Source organism: Diadema setosum, chromosome 17, assembly GCF_964275005.1.
Source record: "Diadema setosum chromosome 17, eeDiaSeto1, whole genome shotgun sequence".
NCBI lineage: Eukaryota > Metazoa > Echinodermata > Echinoidea > Diadematoida > Diadematidae > Diadema > Diadema setosum.
The window spans coordinates 8,606,555-8,623,525 of NC_092701.1; the positions used below are offsets into that span (position 1 = coordinate 8,606,555).

At 38.5% G+C, this 16,971-nt stretch overlaps 1 protein-coding gene across 1 annotated transcript in view; it reads left to right on the forward strand.

Moving 5' to 3' along the window:
• LOC140241110 (voltage-dependent calcium channel type A subunit alpha-1-like) overlaps positions 1 to 16,971 on the forward strand; it is a 229,002-nt gene that overhangs the window by 83,331 nt on the left and 128,700 nt on the right. The window contains exons 8-9 of the mRNA XM_072320878.1: positions 2,654 to 2,757; positions 12,136 to 12,308. Of these exons, the coding sequence (XP_072176979.1) occupies positions 2,654 to 2,757; positions 12,136 to 12,308 (277 nt within the window). The remainder of the gene's footprint in view (positions 1 to 2,653; positions 2,758 to 12,135; positions 12,309 to 16,971) is intronic.

Here is a 16,971-nt window from a genome sequence, read left to right on the forward strand (position 1 = left end):
AAAAGTGATATCTTGAACATTTTTAAAATCACTGCTCCCAAAGGTGACCAGGATCTTTAAATGATCAATCTCAGTCGAGTAATTGCAGAGTTCTCTACAGTTTGATAAAGTGATGACAAACTGCACAAAAAGTGGTCTTTGCTCAAAGCCCCTCCTTGCTTGTAAAATAGGTCAAGTGGTGGATAATAATTATACAAATGGTGCAAAGGACAGAGTGAATAGGTGAGAATTTGGTGCACGAGTTGAAAGTTTGGAATTCTTTAAACCCATGAGTGCAACAAGTTTATTTTAGACTGTTTCTAAAGTTAAATGAGAGCATTCATTCTCACTGATCCATGAAATAGGCCTGTGCATCATTTGTTTTATAAAATGGGCTCATAAATTCATGAAATTCAACCCTTTTTCCCCATCATTGGTCTGGTACACCTACAGCACTATGCAAGGCTTGAGCCATGCTTTCGGATTTTAATGGACGCATGGCTCAGTGTGGATCAGTACAAATGAATGCATGATAATTGACCAGTCAGATTGCTCAGATTCTAAAGCCCATTTTATAATTGAATCTAAATAGAATTACATTTTTTTTTAGCCTGAAGAGATGTCAAGATAATACTTTGTAATCAATACCAACCATTGTAAGAGTAGGACAGAATCTACATAGTGAACATTGCATAAGCAATTATGTACTGTCTGTTTGTTTGAATTGATGTATAATTTTCACTGTGTATCTTGACACAAGTATTTAGATACTCCTACAAATGGAGTATTAATTCAATAGGTGTATTTTTGTGTTACTCTTTGCTGGAGGTTGGTCATGTTTATGGTAGTTTCTTTGTGTAACATTGTGTGTGTGTGTGTGTGTGTGTGTGTGTGTGTGTGTGTGTGTGTGTGTGCATGTGTGTGTGTCTTTTTGAAATGTTATGTAATTTTCTTTGTGATATTTGACACAAATATATAGATACTCTTCACATGAATGGAACAGTGAATCAATAGGCATATTTTTGTATTACTCTTTGCTGGAGGTTGGCTTAGATCGCAGCAGTTCTTTGTGTAACATTTTATCCCTATGGAGTAAGCTGCTGTACAGTGTCCTATGATGATTTATTATGACAGATGTGAATAACAAGTGACATGCCATATAACTTGCGTGTGTAGCGGGTGATCAGTTGTAGATGCGTAAGCATTCCCGGGCACCTGGCGGGTAAAGCGCTGCCAGACAAAACATCGCGGTGCGAAAGTCGTCCGTGATGTTTTGTGCAGGCCGCCAGCACGTCACCCACTGCAGCAAAATGATGACGGTTGAAAATGTCATCCCTGGATGTTGCAACAATGAACTGTCACTCAGCCCCGTCGTTAGGGCTCAGCAGAGAGGAGCAGGGACTCCAAGTACTTTAGCACTTGCGATCTCAAGTTTCATGTGTCACTGTGTGTGCGTCCTAACTCAGACGTCGTAACCTGTAATAAAAGAAATAATGATGGTATCATCAACAATGAAGCGAAGACTGCCGACTACAGATCGATGCAAGATTATCTCTTAAGAAATGGCACTCAACAGGCATGGAATTGGTTACTCTATGGTGTCTTCAAATACCAAATCTGGGATTGTCCGTAAAGTTCAAGTGAATATACTTTTAAAAATTCATTTTTCACGGAAGGGATGATGAATGCACATCAGAATATCCAGAGCCCTAGGTACTTCACCACATCAGAGCGTAAACTGGGGAATTCCGTATTCCAAGAATGATTTAATGTGCAAGATGCTATAATCATCAGGCACAGGACTACACACTGTCCCTTCTTCAGTGTACATTATAACCCGTACACCTATTGTTTGTGTAAAAACCTGCATACCATGAAAGAGCTGTACTGGTATCTCCCCACATCTCCCCCCCCCCCCCCCCCAACCTTTCCAGCTGTAGTATACAACCATTATCGTAATATTCAAACTTCTCCCTCTTACCTAATCCTCCTCTGGAAATAATGTGTATTAATCTGATGCCCTGAAACCAAATGTTGAAATTTGTGAGGCACTCTAGAGCAAGGGCCATCATTGCCAAACTAAGGCAGATACAAGCACTCATCACCAGCATATTTTGATACTGCATATTCTTTTTGAGCCTGTTTTATATCTTTATATATCATTAAGGTGCCAAAGTTAGTGTCATTCTTTGACTAAATTTATGTGCAGGAATTAAGCTGTTGTCTTTCCTGCCTGCTTTGTCCTTCTTGATTGTATTTGGCCCTGTCATCAACGGTAGATGCCTAGGACCACAATACCACCCACAGCATGTAGTAACGTAACATGAAAGAGATTTTAATCGTACAGTTAAAAACCAGGTATGTGTAATGCCGATGATAATGTTTCAGTCTCCAGATATTCTTCTAAAGCCCAATGTCCACTATGTGACCTGAGCCTGCGAGCTGGTGGTGAGCTGGTGCGAGTTGTATGGGGCACCTAGTGTGGCATGGCCCATTTTGTTACAAAGTCGTGGTCGTTAATGGCAACTTTTGCGAAGAAAACATGCATTGAATTTTTGATTGAATTCATTACTTAAAGGGGCTTCTTGGAACAGGAGTTGAACGTGTACTGAGAGTGGTTGCTGCATTGAGTGGTAGATACGTATTTATTATCCCGTTCTTTTTTTCTTGGCAGTGCAACGATGCAGACGGCCCCCTCTATGTCTGGATGTACTTCATTCCACTCATCATCCTGGGTTCATTTTTCATGCTCAACCTGGTTCTTGGAGTCCTCAGTGGGTATGTTCTGGACCTCTCTCCGCATCTTTCATTCATCCACCTGCCCATCAAGTGCAAAATAACCAGAAAGAATGTTTTTAGCCCCAAGGTAGAATGAGAGCAGGTGTACCTGTAAATAGCCAGTAATTGAAATACTTTTGGACAGAATCTGACTACAGTTCAGTAAATATTGATGGTCACACAAAATCTCTGTCTTAATTTGATTTTGTTAACCAGGGAACTCCCACTGCCATCCTCCAACAAATACAAAAAAAGAATCTCCAACAACATGAATTTGTAAATGGAGGATAAACCCTCATACTGGTATATAATCTGTAATCATATCTGCTATAAGTGGAACATGACAAATATTCAAATGAGCTAAAAAAAAATCAATGGTGATGATATGGTGACCTTTCTTAAGAAATGATGCTGGTGGTGAAAATGATTCGAGTATAATGATGATGAAGACAGTGATATATGAATATAATGATGTTGATGATGATGATGGCAATGGGTGTTAATGGTATTGCTGATGAGCCTGGAAATTGTGACAATGATGATGATGATACTGATGGTGACATTTCAAAAATGACAGTTATGATGTTGATGGTGATGATTAACTCCAGGTGTTCATTGCAGATATGATTGTGACTGTGATGGGGATGGTATTTCTGTGGATGTACGTATAATTATACAAAACAAGTGTGTTCTTTTGAAACTGTGGTTTAGTGCACCATATGTTGTGATATTTGCATGATGTTTACTCTAAAAGCTTGCATATCATTCTTTTCAGACCATGTGGTAAAATTTCCATTATGTTGTAACAGTAGTAGCAGTTGAAGATTGTCAAAAGATTGCAAGGTCAATCAAATCATGTTGTTATTAAATAGTTTTCATATCAACAGAATGTAACAAATGTAAGGCAGCAGGTAGCCCCTCAAGTTAAACTGAAAATACATAAAACGCAATCATCATATAATTACTGTATATAATATACAATTGTAATTGATATAAAAATTCCTTATTTACACATTCAGAACTTGTGATTGGAATGGCTTTCCATTCAGTGTGATTTCTTCTTTTTTTTGTGAATACACGGGTACAGACATAGAATACCTTCATACAAGACACAGATATTGCATTGATATATTGGAATGCAAGGGATATAGGAGGATGTGATATCGATATCAAATCCAAAAATACATGACATTAGTGAACATATTTAGGTTGTAATAGTATTGGTGAAGATAATCTGCTGAGGCACACTAGCCCTTTTCCACTAGCTTCTCTAACTATTATACATCATTGTTAGAAATGAGCCCCTAGTGTGTATATGTTAGAGGGAACGTGACAATTTTGCCACGTTCCGTCTCCCAAAATCTGATTTGAGTGTTGGGTTTTTTTTTTGGTGTTTTTTTTTTTTTTTTTTTGGTGGACAGGTTCATATCATTAGCATCATGCATTGTGTCATTTTATGGATTCCCAAATTTAAGTGTATTACGAGGAAGCACACAAATCAGTTTGGTCAAAATGTGGCAGAAATTAAAATGCACAAAAACACATCAAGATATATCTTGGCAGAGTACTAGTCAGCAGATTGATGCAGAGACCGAATTTTTTTTATCGTTTTTGGCCATTTCCCCTCTCCCAAACGTTCGCCTCATGCGTGTCCTTGCCCAGACTTCCTCGCGTTGCTACTCAGCTGACGTAAGAACTCCCTTCCATTTCTGATAGCGGTGATTAGAGATGGGTAGACGTGAGGCCGATGGCTGTGACGCTGAGGGAGAGAGATATAGCTCTAAGTGCATCAGATGGGGCTAAGAGCACTCGAGGTTATTGTGTGCCAGCTAGCTCCGCCAAACACCAACGGTCACGGAACCCTAGCTGCGCACAATGTGTCAGTACTTGTCAAGTGTATCTAATAAAGCTAAAAGGCGAGGGCTGCCTTTTCCATTGGAGCAGCTTGCGTGTGTGCATGCTTGCTGTACGTCATGGCGGTACTGACTACTTGCCTGTATTCTGTATACCACACATAGCATTGAATACACCTCATGTATCTTCCTCTATCACACACACACAATCACACATGTCTTTCACACAGTATCACATATCTCACACACACAGGATCATATACTACGCTGTAGTATCTCACATATAATAGATATCATTCATCTCACACATACAGTATCACACAACTCACACACACAGTATCACATATCTTTGCACACACAGTATGCCACACATCTCACACACAGAGTATCACACATCCCACACACACAAGGTCACATAATATCAGGCACACACAGTTATCTCACTGTCCAACACAGCATCGCATGTGTCAAACACACATAATCATACATTGCTTACACACACACAACACAGTTCACATATCCCACAAGAGCATGTATTGTCATAATATGTCACAAACTCACAGTATCACACATTTCACCATGTCATCTCACACCCACAATATCACATCTGATACACACACATACATCTTTCACACACAATACCACACATCACATTATGCACACAGTGTTATATATCTTGCCCACATCATCACACTGCTGACATACACAATGCCATACATCACATCACACACACACACACACACTGTGTCATACATCTCACCCAAGCTGAAAAGCGCAGTTTCAAACACTTTGCATACACTATATCATACATTTTTCTGTCGCACACACAGTATTACATTTCACACTGTCACAGTGTCGCACAGATCTCTCACAGTTTCACATCTCACTTAGACATGAACAGCATTGACATATGTTTACACAAGCAAACAACCACACAGAAAAATAGCTGATCACCAATATGGTAACTTAGTTCACCGTTAAGGGCGACATCTGCACTCACATCACAAACCTTTCTCTACAGGTATGCATATAACTTAATCCAATAGCCGTCTACCAACAGACATCATTTACCAAACGTAAACCATATGCCATAAACCATACACCAAACATGCAAAACACTTTGCATGTGTGTTTCAATAAACCATTATCAAATCATATCAAATCTTAATCAAATCAAATATACTACATTATCCCGCACATGGCTATGAAAATGCCAAGTTTTACCATTACTTTACAGTCTTTAAAGTCACTCTTCCTCATCACCCACAAACATATGTACTACCATTTTTAAACATGTTATTTACTGCAGTCAAACCTGTCTTTTATGTAGTCACCTTTCTGTAGTGGCCACCTGCTGTATATGCCCACTAAAAACAATTCCCTCTGAGAGAAAAAGCATGCTAAAGAACCTACTTATAGCAACCACCTGTCTATAATGGCCACTTTTTCATCTCCCTTGGGTGGCCACTAAACACAGGTTTGACTGTATTTGCGAGCTTATTCTACTTGTACATGAAGACGAATACGTGGTAGGGACTTGCGCAGATGGTCAGGAGAAATATAATCTTTAATTTGTTCACACCCCTTCAAATAGTATTTTGGGGACTTGAATGTTGACTAAAAAATGGTACCCCTCCCCCACAACAAAGTACCAAAAAGGTACCCTCATTGGCTATTTATAACAGTAGCACAAAACAGAAGTTGCAGCTTTTGTTGTATTTCTCTTTTTTTTTTATTTCAGTTTGAATTAATATTGTAACTAATGGCAGCATTCCTGATGTATGGTTCAAGTAACTAGACAGTATTTCACAACTAGCTAGAAAATATTTCATAGCCATTTGGAAAACATTTCACAACTATCTAGATAACATTTCACAACTAGCTAGACAATACTTTTTACGACTAGTATGAAATTATTTCACAGTTAGTTGTAAACAGCATTCCACACCATGCAAGAAAATGTTACACAACTAGCGTGAAAATATTTCACAAGTGGCAAGAATATATTTCACAACTTGCCAGAATAATCATTTCCAACTTCCTCAACAATCTTTCACAGTTAGTATCATGCATATTTTCACCAATAACATCTATCCAGATAATTACCAGGGTTGTCAAAGGAGAAAAAATAGCTGATGCATAGAAACCAATTGGTCTAATCCATGTTGCCAGCCTCTGCCCCCCCCCCCAAAAAAGAGACACTGTAATCTGACGGTCCTCTGTTCAATCACCCGCCCACCCCAAACCCTTCTCCTCCTACCCACCGACCCCAAACCCTCCCACCCCCCTCCCCTCCCTCCCTTCTTCCATCTCACCAACATGGTGCAATCACTGAGGCAGACATGTTTATTTTCTCATGTGCTGCTGTGGCTGGCTGGCAAGCTGTATCATTAGCTGCCAGTTAGTCTTATGCCAGACTTCTCCCCAGCCCACTTACAGACCCTAGTCACTTTAATATGGCAACTCCACCCTCTCCCCCCCCCCCCCCCGACCCCTTCTTGCAACATGATAGGCAGTACATTATTGCAAGGTTCGTAATCATCTGGGAGATGAGCCTAGCCCTCCCCTCCCCCTCCCATGTCGCAGTCTCAATTCTGGACCTCATGCATTTATGCAAGTTTCTGCATACATGGACTCTAGCTGAAAGCACTTTCCCTCGCGGTTTTGACCGAATAATGTTTTTTTGCAAGTTGTGCGTGTATGCGTGAATATGTGTGTGTGTCAGTGTATATATGTTTCGTGTGTGTGTGTGTGTGTGTATGTGTGCATGTGTGGCTGCACCGTGGTAGAATTGAGTCTGGATTTAAGGAGACTAGAGAAGGGGCCCTGGTAAGGGTTTATGAATACTGTAAAGCAAGGCAGAGAGTATATGAAGCTTTTGCCTTCTGTAAAAAGCTTATTAGCATTATTGGTGTGTGTGTGTGCACCATTCGAACTGATGGATTCGAATTGATGGCTGGTTATCAATACATCCATATTTTATTTTTTAGGGTTTTCTCTTCGTTTCTGTGTTTGATAATAATTGCAGCCTGTGAACCTTATGTGAATGATACTCTGGCATACTCAGGTGGACATGAGGCAGGAGAGAGAGAAATAAATATAAGACATGGTTTCAATGAAAGAAGTTGCAATACAAACTGCACTATGCTGCATGCCTCTAAAGAAAAATATGTGTGGTGACCAATATTTCTACATTCATAATTCATGCAGTCATGAATGAGTGTAGAGGCAGGGATATTGAGTCACAGTCATCAAACTGCAAGTCTTTAACCCATTGAGGACCGACTGATTTTGCTTCGACACGCATTTCCCATAGACACCTACCTGAGCATACTCCGGACTCATCCTCAATGGGTTAAGCTGATGTAAAAACATCTATTCGTGCATCAAGTGTCTGTTCTAAAAAGTAATTAAGAGTAGTGTGTGATGATAGAGATATTACTTCTAACAGCCAAAAGTCATGCGCTGAACTAGGAAAGCTGGTTAAGAGATTATTCAGCTATAAATCTATCCTAATTTGATAAGAGAAAAACAGAATATAATTTTTATATTCTCACTGGAAATGCACATTGTCAATAGTTTATTAGGCAGATACATCTATATACATACTTTATCTTATATATTATTCTTCAAGACAGCACTTCATAGAGCAGTTCCTTAAACTTTACATTGGGTTTCCCTTGAACATAAAAACAGAATAAATAGCTAGAAATGAATATACAAAGCTTATGACATATCAAAGAATCGAAAGGAATCCAGACATAGGGCATTTAAAGACAAAAAAAAATGCACTTGAACCATTCTGTCAATAGCCTATTTGTTTGTGTATACAAAATTGTAACCCATGTGCCCAAATAAGAGCAGTGTGCCAATTTGCCCTAGAGTGTGTGTTCATCCCACGCTCACACACACACACACGTGCGCAAAAACAGACAGACACACAGACACACAAGTGTGCATATCAAGATCATATCAAGCATATCATAGATATGACTTCATATAAACATACAAACATACATTTATATATCTGTCCATAATATGATATGTTGTATGAATAGACACATGAGTTCATCTGTAAAATTCAAATGTCAGAATACATTATTTTAAGAGTTCCCTTCAGTAATACATGTACCTCAGTCTTGACATAAAAAGAAATATTCTAGAGGTAATGATTGCATATTTTCTTATAATTTTCTATGTTTTTAGTAGCTTTAATTGTAAAAATATCTCATCTTGAAAAGACTGGAGCTCACTTATTTTGTGATGAAACTCTTCATGTTTTATTCATATGTAAATATAAAAACATGTAGAGATAAACAGATAAATACAGTAGATAGATAAAGATAAGAACTAAGTGTGAATTCAAATGTATCTCTTTGATTAGTGTATTATTGCATTATGACATGACTGTTGATTTGTGGAAGCGAGTACCCCAGATGAACACTGAAGCAGAAGGAAACATCGGTAGAAAGCAAAGCGATGTCAGTGTGTGTGTGTGTGTTGTGTCTGTGTGTGTGTGCAAAGAGACCAGGCGGCAGGCTGCGTCGTTAAAACCCGTCCACGCGCAGCGCGCCCCTCGCCAGGAAGGTGCAACCGAAGGCCGCGGATAATGAGAATCAAATTGATCGATACCGGGAGAGGACACTCGCATGCGATTCCCGCCACAATGCAAACCAGTAATCAACCCCCGCCAACCGGTAGAGAGAGAGAGAGATGCGGGAGGATGTGTGTGGAGACTCATAGGGGGTAAAACTCTCTCCTCTCTCTGAATGTCAACTGCAATGAGAGGCATGGTGATTAACCAGCGCCAATTGCCGACCATGTGACACATGCATGACTTTCTCCTCCATCTGCAATTCCTCCCTTCTCCCTCAGTGCCATCTTCTCTTCACTCGTTCTATCTCTCTCTCTTTCTTATCTTACATAGACATTGCTGTTTTTTGCTGAGGGATGGTTTAATATTCAAATATTATTTAAATACTAAGTGAATATATGTATATGTACATATATATATATATATATATATATATATATATATATATATATATATATATATATATATATATGTCTGCATGCATGTGTGTATTTGTACATTACAAGTAGTATATGCAAACATATATAAATATATGTTACAAGAATATATATATCACATATATTATACGTTTGTAGATGTATACTTACATGTTCAGTTGTATATTCATATATACATATGCACAAATTGAAGTGCATTTCTCCCAATATATGTCTTTTTCTCAAGCCGTCGTCAGGGGGAAAATAAAACAGAAGAAGCAACAAGCAGATATGACAGTTAACTATAAAAGACCAAACACATCTCAGTTATTCAGTAGCATGTTCAACTCAAGTACTAGCTTAAAAGACCAAACACATCTCAGTTATTCTGTAGCATGTTCAACTCAAGTACTAGCTTAAAAGACCAAACACATCTCAGTTATTCTGTAGCATGTTCAACTCAAGTACTAGCTTAAAAGACCAAACACATCTCAGTTATTCTGTAGCATGTTTAACTCAAGTACTAGCTACAGTACCATCTTTTTTGTGGGGAATTTATGGTTGCATTTGTATGTGCATGTGCTTGAATATGTGTGTAATAAAGTGTATGTGCGTGAATGTGTTTGTGGGTGGGGGAAGGGTACGTGTGTGGGGGGGAGGGGGTTTGTGTGTGTGTGTCTGTGTGTGTGTATGAGATGGAGAGGATGGTTACTTTTTTTTCGGTGAAACTGCTGGCTCAGCAAAAGTAAATAACCTCTGCATGACTTGCTTGGAGAATGCCATGGTAGAATTACATTTTCCAATTCCATGCCTGAGAGACGGGAGTAATTTTGGCAAAATAGCTGGAGCAAATCTTTGTGCATGGAGTCTTCTTCTTTTTCGGATGCGCAAGCCGTACTATTAATGTCAGCCAACCACTTGCACGCTCTTCCAGAGTCCATAAAGCACGAGGCACGGAGCTGTGTCGATTAAACCACTGTGCGTGCAATTTGTGCAATCTAAGCCAGATGTGGAATGATATTGCGCGGTATTGACTTTATTTGCTGAAGAGACATGAATTTACCGATCCATACGATACAGGAGAATGGGGAAAAACCATGACCCCGGTAGCACGGCAGTCAAACTCATTTATTTGTCCTCGTTCCTCGATGCATTCTGAGAACTCCGGCTCACTTTCATTCAAAAAAATTCATCTCTTGATCCTGTTTATTCACAAAACTCTTCTCAAGAATGTTTCCTCCATTTTTTTCCCAACCTTGAGAATGTGCAAACATGTTTGGCATGTGTACTGATACTTCCGGAGAAGTGTTTGCCTCTGTAGAATTTCCAACTCCCTTGTTGGCTCTTGTAGTGCATCTAACTTTCCTTCTTCCATTTTTTTTATTACTTTGTTTGTGGAGTATTTCATTGAAGCTTAAGCCCATCAGTGTGTCTTGCTACACTGTGCTTTAGTGTGTGTATCATACATAGTGTCTGTGTGATTTATTTCATGCAAATGCACGTAGTTGCCAATTTAGTGATTGCATTTTATTTGTGTGTGCATGTTTGCTCTGCTTTGACTGGAAATCCTCCACAGGATTTCTTCCACCATGTGATGTTTTTTAGTTGATCTGTCTCTCGCATGACCTTTGGTGATGTTTAGCAAGGCTCAATACATTGTGGCTAATGCAGGTTATTGCTGGAAATAATGACAACAACAACAAAGAAAGAAAAATGAAATCATAGAGGAAATGTGGGGATTTCTTTCATTATCATAACAAATTCTCATTGTTTTGGTTCTTTCTTCTTTGTTCTTTAAGTCTTATTTCTTACCCTATCAATAATAACTTTTGGATTGTGTGACAATATTCTGCCCATCAGTTTCAGTTCTTAACAGTGTGCAACAAAACTCATCATTGAAGTAGGCATCCATGTGACTTTGATCTCCTAATCTTTTCAAAGAAAAACTTTTGGTGTAGAAGTGTCCAATCTTTGTAGTCAGAGTCAATGTGCTCGAAAGTGATGGCAAGTGGCATCTGATCTTCACTGCTCCAGGAAGTCCAACTTTCTCCATCATGGATGTGAGAGAACCAATGATGCCAGCATGGTTGAAGATGATGAGGAGGAGAAGGAGGAGGAGAGTCATGAAGAGGATGCCTATGATGAAGGATGATGAGATGCTGTTAGTGATGATGATCATCATCATGAAAATTATGTTCATGGTGATGCCGATGGCAGTAATGACAACAACGACAATGATGATGATGACGATGACAATGACAACGATGATGATGAGGATGATGATGATGATGATGATGATGATGGGCAGGAGGAGGACGAGGAGGAGGAGGAGGAGGATGCCTGTGATTAAGGATCAGGTGCAGTGAGGGACGATGATGAAGATGATGATGATGATGATGACATTGGTGGTGGTTGTGGTGATGTTGATGTGAATAATTTTAGTGCTAGCTGTTGCTCCAGACCCAATCTATCACTACTAATGAATCTTGTTTTCCACTGCTGAATTGTTTCACAGAGAGTTTGCCAAGGAGAGAGAGAGGGTGGAAAACCGGAGAGCGTTTCTCAAACTCCGGAGACAGCAGCAGATTGACAAGGAGCTGAACGGATACCTAGAGTGGATCTGTAAGGCCGAAGAGGTTATGCTGAATGACAAGTCCATCTCAGAGGAGGAGAGGGAAGCCATTGAAGGTAAAAAGCAATTTCCCTCCCCTACCACCCCTTCTTTTAAAAATGGAACAGTCTAAGTATATACACCAATGCACTGTTTCACGAAAGTTGTCCACCCTGACAAGTTGTCAGAGTCTGACAATTTCAGTAAAGTCCTTGGTTTTGATGGCTGAGAAGATCTGGCCAATGACTGTTGCTATGGTAATTTCAGAAACTGACAACTTGTCAGGGCTGACTAGTTTCATGAAACTGTGCCCAGAATACTGCAGCAGTACAGGGGGGCAGTATAAGTCAAAATTCCATGCACTAAGTGGAACTTAGTAACTAATTAAAGTTCTTCATTTGCTGCTGTCTTTGAATTTTTGTTATACAAAGTCAGAAAGTCATCTCATTCAACTGTTTGATATTTGTGTTTACAATACTTGTGTGGGAATAAGCCAGGGCTGTTAAGACATTTATGTATTACTTTTGGATCAAATGTTGTGAGATGTATAACAGGAGACTGTTTTCGCCATTTCAGGATTCTAACCATTGTATAATTCTGACAAAATAAAAATGCTTCCCTATCAAGAATCTCCTGTCAGTAAAAAAGTATGAAAACAAGGTTTTACACAGAGGGGGAGTTAATTCCTTTTTGATTTTTGGAAGAGGTTTAGTTCTAAAATATCTGAATGGATATATTTTCTGTATTGATTGATGTAATTGCAATTACTGTGTCTTATTGCATGCTGCTTGATGCTGTAGAGCACAATTTTATTATTTTTTTTTTTTTTATTCGCAAGCATGCTTTTGCACCTACGTCATTGTAACTCCTTGTCCACCCATACAACTGTACGTGAAATGATTTGTTGAATTTATTGCTCTCTGTCTTTGGAAGAATCAACCGAAACAAATTTATGTTTCCCTTTGTTATTTTATTTTTCCGTATCGCTCTGCATTCCCCAATGAGCAGCACGAAGGAGAGCCGCTGCCATGCGGCAGAAAGAACTGAGTAATGGCAAATCGCCCACGCCCGGTGTAGCTAATTACAGTCTAGGTGGAGTGCCCAATAAGATATTGTCACACGCGTGCCTCCTATAACATTTGTTGCACATCTAGCTCCCCATACCTAACATCTTGTGATTGGATATGTTATTACAAGGCTGTAGGGGCCTTTCTTTTTAAAAGAGACCCCTATGGCACCATATATTATATCATCCGATGTGATATTGCACAATGGTTGATGCGTGTATCCACATGTAACACACACTCAATATCTGTTTCTAACATATGTCACCCGTGGGCCAATGGGATGCCTCCATCCCAATAAAAGTCGCAAAACAGACAACACATCATCTGAGAAGCAGAAGGGCCTTTGTTCTACTGACTACTCACACTTTCTTCCTTCTGCTTCTCATTTGATGTAATAACAACGTTTAGTACATGCTACTTCTCATTGATAGGCACACCTTTGAAAAACAAAATATATAACACATCAGAACAAACATTTCTTGTGAGGACCATAATGTAATTAGTGTTAAACGGGACTCATTAAAACTTTTTGGGGTCAAAAGGTAGCTATTGATTTTCAGAGCCCTTTTGTGTATGGCGGTCAACATCAAAATAAAACAAAAAGCCAACATGATAATGAAAAAAAAAAAATCAGACAGTAAAAAGACATCAAGACAAATCACCAATTTACAGGGCCTAAGATTTAAATGGGACAGACATTTGAAAATAGAACTCCCTGGCTTGCATGATTTAAATGTTAGTTGTGGACACTCCTTTAATTACAGCCTACAACCCAACCACATTAACAGTCACATCAATACATGCACAATCAAAGACAGATGTAACCTAATGCAGTGATATAACTATCAGCATTGAATATGTATGTCTGTGAGAAGCACATTACTGCCATAGTGTATGCACCTATATCTTCACTTGAATGGATACTAACATTTCTTTTCCCAGTACACCACGTCTGTCTAGTTTGTTCGATTGTTGTTTGTGAATTGCACATATTTGCTGTGACTGTGATATATTCTGTGTACAAATGATTCTGTCTTATCTCAGAGTAAAAAAAAAAAAACAACTCTCAGTTGAAGTTTTGATCTCTAAGTGACAATATTATATTCCTCTCTTTTCCTCCTCAAATATTTAAACATGATGCTGCAGCACATAAGTTAGTGTGTCTGTATGTGTGTGTGTGTTTGTGTTTGCCGAGAGTGCTCAGTATTAGCAACAATTTGCCAAGGTCGCAGGGATCGATCGCCATTTATCTACTCCGGTTGATGGGCGGGGGTTGGAAAGCATTGTAGAGTGCTCTACGTCTATCTCCGTAACTATCTCTTGCCCATAGGAACCAGACACCTGTTAGAATGTTCAGTTCCTTTCTGACTGCTTCACTGGTTAACCCCCTTCCCACCACTGCCTCAAAATACCACTAGGCTTGTGTACAAACAAGTCACTCGTGATCCCTAAAGAGTTGATATGAGTGAGGCACATATAACATATAGACAGAAAGATATATAGGTAGATAAAGTGAGAGAAAGATATATATCTAAATTTATATGTAATATACACTACATATATATAGCACATATTTTTTATATACAGAAGGATACATACATATAGATAGATAAAGAGAGAGAAAGATATATATCTATAAAATTATGTTATATACACTACATATAATTACTAGAAAGCCTGCAAAGTTCTTTATCAAATAATGGCTTTGGCTCATTGCCACTAATCATATCAAGTAGGATTAATGGTAGTCATTGTGAATATGTACACATAGAAGTGTATGGCCCACTTATCTTGTAAACAGTTTTGTGGATACCTAATTATGCATCTGGTATTTTCATAACTATGTAGTATGTAATTTGAATCGAAACTGAATTGAGTAATCCTCTTCTATCTTTTCAGAAAAGCTAAGGTTTTATATCTGTATTTCCAGTTTATCACGAAATACATGTATATAATTTTAAGCCATTAAAAAAATCTAGATATTGAACAGTCAAAACATTGAAGGAGCAAAGTAAGATTATTTTCAAAACAGTACAAAGAAAAACAGAGAAACTGTTAGTAGATACATACAAACATAAGCTCATTAGCAGAGGTTTTTTTTTCATGTAACTGATTGGAAAATAGTGTATGTATATATGTACAGAAAGCAAAAAAAAAAAATGAAGAAATGTTTGTTAATCTTACAGATATCCCAAAATATATTAATTATTAACTATGCTTTTAGAAATATAAGCCTGAATTACTATTTTTCACTCAGAACTATTTTTCACAGATGTATGTTTAACCATCCACTCAGTGGAGGATCAAAAAGGTCATCTGTGACCTGTAGGAATTCACATGTGACACAAGACTTATGTCATGTGACACAAAATTCATGCCATGTGACATGAAATCCACATCAGTTAACATTGTCTGGCTCTCAGTTTTGTGGAGAAGATGATGGCTAGACCAGGGGCCCATTTCATAAAACAGTTTGCAGTGATCGTAATTCACAATATCTTAGCTGTCACCTTAGAAGCCTGCAGGCAACAAGCACTTTGATTTTTTATTTCCCTGTGGTAACTGTGGATGTCATTCATTGCATTCATTATAGAGTGCCTTAAGAAGTAGGTCCAAGGATCAAAATGTTTGCTGAGACACACACTAATATATACTATTACTCCCAAACAAACCATGAAAAAACAGTTTCTATAATGAATCAGAATAAAAGTCCTTCCGAACTGCCATTAATTGTCCATCATTATTTTTGCAATGGATTTCGAATATTTTCTTCCCTTTGATACTATTATGGCTGAAGGGACAAGGATGGTGGTAATCGTAAAATTCATGCATTTAGGTTTTTGTCCCCTTTTTAATCGATTATTACTACTTTACAGTGCTAAAGACAATGAGCACTGTAGTTGTTTATGGCAGCATATTCTTTGGGTAGAATGGAGTCTCTCTAATCTTACCCCTATGGGTTAGCAGTAATGATATCAGCAAATGCCCACCAGCCAATATACAAGAAATATTCACCTATGAGAAATTATCACACCACATATTATTGGGATATGTATTAGTAAGTCACAGTCTAATTTGCAATAAATTTGAGGTACATTGAACTTGGTTTTTTGCCCAACAATATCCAAAGTACATCAGCTATTCCATTTATATGATGTGGAGTGTAGAATGGTGCCCCTGTTATCATTTCAGTGGAGAAGGAAGAAAGAGAAGAAAAAAATGAAGGCAAATGGAAAACCAAAAAGTAAACAGAATATTGATAGAAAGGGATGCTGAGCAAAGATAGAAATAGTCTTTACATTATCATAGAGGGTAAAAAAGAAAAAGGTAATAGACAAAGAAAAGATGCAGAAATAAAAGAGGGGAAAACAGAGATGTAGAAAGAAATGTAGAGAGAAGAGAAAATCAAATCTTTACAAGACAAAGATTTGCACTGAGCTGAGACCACATTATGTACATGGCTTCGATACTCTCAACATTGCTGCATATCTGCGGTGGTGATGAACATGCAGGGCCCTGCCAGCATGGCGTTTGCCCATATCCAAGTAGCCTCATATCGCTTAGCATAATACGCTTCCCTCGCTCACGAAAAGTGCCTGCCACCGTCAGTAAGATGGGGGCACCGTTGACGGAGGAGAGGACACTTAGCAAACGCAGTCTCGTCATGCACACA